The following is a 5,457-nucleotide window of genomic DNA, read 5'->3' on the forward strand; positions in this document are numbered from 1 at the left end:
ATCGAACAGATCGTTATTCTAACATACTATCTGGCTATCCGGAACTAACATCCAATTCTCCAGCAATCAGTACCCTCTTCGATGATGTAAAACATCACATTATCATCAACGGAGCTCCTCTTACGCAGCGAGCCCGGCGTTTGCCCCCTGACAAACTGTTAGCAGCCAATACAATTTTCCAAAATTTGATCAGTGACGGCATATGCAGACCGTCCAGCAGCCCATTGGCACAGCCGATCCATTTGGTGAATAAGAAGAGCGGTGGCTGGAGAGTCTGTAACGATTTTCGTCGGTTAAATTCAGTCATCGTTCCCGTTAAATACCCGGTACCGCACATTTTCGATTTTACGACCATCCAACGCGGAAAAACGATTTTTCCAAAATGGATTTACAACAGTCGTACCATCAAATACCCATAGCTCCAGAGTACATACCCAAGTCAGCGGTAATAACCCCTTTCGGGTTGTTCGAATATACATCCATGAATTTCGGTTTGAGAAACGGGGGCCAAACGTTTCAGCGCTTCATAAACTGTGCGCTCGGAGATTTGCCTTTCGCATTCACGTACATCGAAAATATTCTCATTGCGTCTCAAATCCTGAGGAGCATGAGAAGCACATACGCATCGTCTTCGAACGATTGAAGCGTTATTCCTTGCGAATTAACACATCCAAATGTTTGTTCGGGAAACTCGAATTGGAGTTCCTTAGCTGTTTGGTCAACAGCGATGGCTGTGCCGATATGCATGAAAAGATACGCGCCATTACCGAATTTCCGAAGCCGAAAACCATAGCCGAATTACGAAGATTCTTAGGAATGGTAAATTATTACCGTCGAGCTATTCCTCATGCAGCAGAGACGCACGCTCTGCTTAACGAGTATCTACGGGACTCGCGCAAGAACGACAAGCGCGATATCTAATGGACCGACAGTTCTGAAGACGCGTTCGAACAGGTGAAAAAAATTCTGACTAATGCGACTCTGTTAGTTTGGCACTTCCGATACTTTTTGGAAGGTCAGAACTTTACCATCGTAACTGATCATAAGCCGCTCATGCAAATTTTTACACAACGCGCCGAAAACCCATCTGCTCGCCAGCAGAGACATGTCTTATACATATCTCAGTTCACAACTGACATCGCCTACGTTCCCGGTCCCGAAAACCTTCGCAGATTCGCTTTCACGAGTTAAAACCGTCTGCTTACCTACCGACTTCAGTCTGCTCGAATTAGCTCAAGCTCAAACTGACGACGCGAAACTAAAAAAACTAATTTCAGACACAGAATGCTCTCTGATTTTCAAAAAGATACAGTGGGGTGCCGATCATATCTCGCTATATTGCGATCTCACGGGCGAAGCCTTACGTCCATACATCCCACAATCACTCCGACGACGTGTTTTTGACCTCTTTTACAATCCGGCTCAACCTGGCGCCAAGGTGACAATCAGGATTGTTGGTAAGCGCTATGTGTAGCCCTCAATACGTCGTTACCTTTCGAATTGGTGCAAAGCATGTTTAGCTTACCAACAGTCAAAGGTATCGCGTCACAAACATGTCATACCAGGCCACTCTTACAGAGCCAGACGGACGATTCAAGCACGTCCATATGGACTTGATAGGTCCGATTACCGAAAGCGATGGATACAAATTTTTGTCTTACCATCATTGATCGCTTTTCTCGATGGCCTGACGCAATCCTTCTCAATGATGTCGAAGCAAGAACTGTTTGCAGAGCCTTCGTAAACCAATGGGTCGCGCGTTACGGCTCTCCCGAAACTTTGACCATCGATCAAGGTAGTCAATTTGAGTCTCGTTTTTTCGCCGAGCTTTTGCAGCTCATTAGCTGTCACAGGATTACACCACAGCTTACCATCCCGCTGGCATGGTTAAGCGGTGGCATCGCACCCTAAAAGCCGCAATAATGTGCCACGCCAACAAGGAATGGTCACGCTCTCTCAACAGCCCTACTTGGACTCCGCTCTAACGTGCTGGAGGTCGGCGTGTTGCCTGCCGAATTTGTATACGGTACTGTTTTGCGTATTCCAGGAGAATTCGTTCTTCCGGAAGATTTTACTCCGAACAATAAAATTTCCCTTAAGGAGTTCCGCGAACATATGCGTTCGGTCAAGCCTATCCCGGTAGAGCACAAACACAAACGAAAAATTTTCGTGTCGGTTTTGACTTGAAGTTACCCATGCATTTTACATGGGAAACTTCAAGTCAAAACCGGCACCTGTTTAAATAAAAAAATATAAAATTACGGAATTTCTTTTTTCGGATTTAGAATAAAATGGGGGGATCGTTGCCCTCTAGCATGCAAAGAAATTTTGCCATGCATTTTTGGTCCACCCTTATGTATACATGTATTTCTTCTAGATTTCGCTGGGAAGTCACTTGAGCGACACTACACAGGTCCGCACAAGGTTATTTAAATAACATCTGACAGAGTTTACGCAATCAACGTCAATGGTACGTCACGGCAGGTATCAATCGAGAACATCAAACCGGCGTACTTAATTCGCGACGACGTCGAACGTTTGGCTAACCTTAAAAATGATGTTGACCAGGCGGGCAATGTTGCTCCACCTCTTAGGACGTGTCCGCCTAAAAAGAGAGTAACTTTCATTGCTTAAAAAGGTTCTCTCAAACGCACTGAATTCTTTAGTCTAGACTTTTTTTTAAGGGGTGAGTACTGTGGCGACTAACTTTGCACATCCGCGTTTGGCGAGTTTCCGCCTGGGTCGTCCTACCACGTTCAGCTCCTGCGTTCGTGCGCTGCACCAGTCAGTTGGTATCCGGCCGCCATAGCCTAAAGCTCTTTTCTGAGACACGATGCTTTCGCATCTCTAACCATTTAAATAAACGTCTGTTGAGTGAAACTTGTGTGTCACCCACCTTTCATCCTTCACGCTCGTGCTAGTAGGTGCACAAACAACCATGGAGTCAGATACCAATAGTTAACAACCTCATGCCATTACCTACAATTTTTAGCTTATATTCTATAGTACTATGGGAAGTTAATTGGTCACTTCACATTAGGATAACCATAACCCTTATTTTCATTCTACCCAGTTTTATTGAGTAGAACACAGGATATGAATTCAAATTGTATAAACAAGATTTAGTAGTCGCAGCAGCTGTTAGATTGGTAGCTCTACTACACCGAACAAGTTACATATAAGTTACCCACGCTGCATCGCCATCTGGCTAAAAGCGACACACGCACGCACGTACGAATCTCTTGGTCTCTCGTCAGAGAATGCTCACCCTATCTCAATTGCCGCGAACGGGTCGAGAGTTGACTCACGCCGGCGCACCGAATACTTCGATGGCCAGGAGCGTACCGCGAAATGATAACTCCCCACACACTCCCCTCCTGGTATTTACGTTTTTTCTGTCTTCAAAATTGGAGCTATAATGCATGTGTGAATCTTCTTAATTTATTTGTAAATTATATTGTTTCTTTTTTTCTATTTCGATGAAATGTGATAAAAGGAAAAAAATATATATTATTGCATCTACCTGCAAAATGTAAAGTTGCCACTTACAATTTTAATATTATACAAGGTGAATCCTGTGGTCCAGGTGCCTACTATTGCTAATATTATGTGAACTTAGTCATTAAAAATATTTTGTTTGTGTGTAGTCTATCTAGGTCACGCCTCTCGTAAGACCATGTTTTTCTTTGTCTAGTTTTGCTATTTGTTATTTTTCCCAACATCTTGAAGTGGATTCGTCACTATGCATACTCTACTGTACTTAAAATTTAAAAATACATTTTACTAAGTTGCTTAATATCTAATCTGCTTGACATTTAAAAATACATTTCACAAAGTTGCTTAATATCTAATCTGCTTAAAATTTTATAATTTGAATGTTACCCGTTTCTTAGCAGAATTGTTTAAGATTATAGGAATGTGAAGGGTGAGGGGGAAGCTAAAGGAGCAGGTTCTCCGTCGATTTCTTTGCATAAGTCGTAATTATAATTGGTTTTGGTACAAAGGTCGAGAGTTCCGCTTCCGACGTTTTTAGTGCAGAGTCATCGAATAGACCGAACGCTGGTTTTACACTTTCTAAGGAGACCCGCTTGGCAGACCGATCGATATCAATTTCAATCACGCGGTCACCGATTCGCCTGATGACCCGATGAGGTCCTGAATATTGGCACTTCCTCGCCGCTCGCACGCGTAGGAACACGTGTAAACAAATTATTAATGATTTTGACACGAAGCATTCTCTCTTGGCTCTATGATCGACGGGAATCGGTTTGAGGTTTCTCATGTGTGCGCGAAATTCGTTTAAATAAACCTGCAGATCGGAGGTGCGGTCGTCGGGTAAGACAAATTCGCCCAGTATTCTAAGGGTCATTCCATGCAGGTATTCCGCTGGGGACGACCCACAGTCCAGAACACTGGTTCTGAGCCCGAGAATGACGTTTGATAACAGTCGCGTCCATTCGCAGTGAGTCTGGCACACTATTGCCGCTTTGAGCGCGCTGTGAAACCGTTCTATCATTCCGTTTGAGGCGGGGTGGTACGGGGTAGTTCTGAATCGTTGACAGCCGGTTAATTTCATTGAAGACTCTGGTAGTCTTATACAAACTTCCGACCCTGGTCGGTAGTGAGGGTTTCCGGTGAACCGAACCTAGCCACCCAGCCGTCGAAAAGCGCTCTCCACACGGCTGTCGCTTCGATATTACGAAGCGGAATGGCTTCTGTCCATCGCGAAAAACGGTCAATTACCGTAAGTATGTATTTATAACCCTCGCACTCGGGTAGTGGACCGACAATGTCCATATGGATATGCCTGAATCTTGATTCGGGAGCCAAAATTTGGGCTGGTTTTAATACAATGTGACGGGTTACTTTGACAGGCTGCGCAAGATTTAGCCCATCTCGAGGTGTCCTTGCGCATGAGTGGCCACACGTACTCCTGTGAGATTACGCGATTTGTAACCTTTGCGCTTGGGTGAGACGGCTAATGAAACGTATTGAAGACAGGTTTCCGAATAATCATCTGAATTACCGGACGTAGGGTATAGCCCGGCAGGTCGCAATACACGGCGGATTTATTTACGCCCCAGATGATCTTCCTGATAATCAAGGAGGACTTTGATAACACGCAGAACTGTATTAGTCTTGGCTCAGCTTGTTGGTCTTCCGCAAGTTCCGTTAGCCTGATTTCCGCGGGGAGGATCATATTCCCCTTCAATTGTGTGATGGCGTCTACACGAGACAATGCATTAGCCACTACGTTGTCAACACCCGGAAGATGTTCAATTGCAGTTGTGAACTGCAATATATACGACGGTTCTCTTTATTGTCGTGGTGCAGCTTTTTCGAAGCGTAGTAAGAAAGCGTATACAAGTGGTTTGTGGTCAGTTGCGATTTCGAAGTCGCAGCCCTCTAAGAAGTGACGGAAATATTTGACGGTTTCATATGCAGAAGTGAGTTCCC

The 5,457-nt window shown here is 44.5% G+C and overlaps 1 protein-coding gene across 1 annotated transcript; it reads right to left on the reverse strand.

Moving 5' to 3' along the window:
- Nucleotides 1–3,937: 3,937 nt before the first annotated feature.
- Nucleotides 3,938–5,200, reverse strand: LOC117178557 (uncharacterized protein K02A2.6-like). The gene is made up of 3 exons (XM_033369985.1): nucleotides 5,027–5,200; nucleotides 4,604–4,875; nucleotides 3,938–4,547 (listed from the first exon to the last, which is right to left on the reverse strand). The coding sequence occupies exons 1-3, from the start codon at nucleotides 5,198–5,200 to the stop codon at nucleotides 3,938–3,940; spliced, it is 1,056 nt and encodes a 351-aa protein (XP_033225876.1).
- Nucleotides 5,201–5,457: the final 257 nt, after the last annotated feature.

Source organism: Belonocnema kinseyi, chromosome 8 (assembly GCF_010883055.1).
Source record: "Belonocnema kinseyi isolate 2016_QV_RU_SX_M_011 chromosome 8, B_treatae_v1, whole genome shotgun sequence".
Lineage (NCBI taxonomy): Eukaryota > Metazoa > Arthropoda > Insecta > Hymenoptera > Cynipidae > Belonocnema > Belonocnema kinseyi.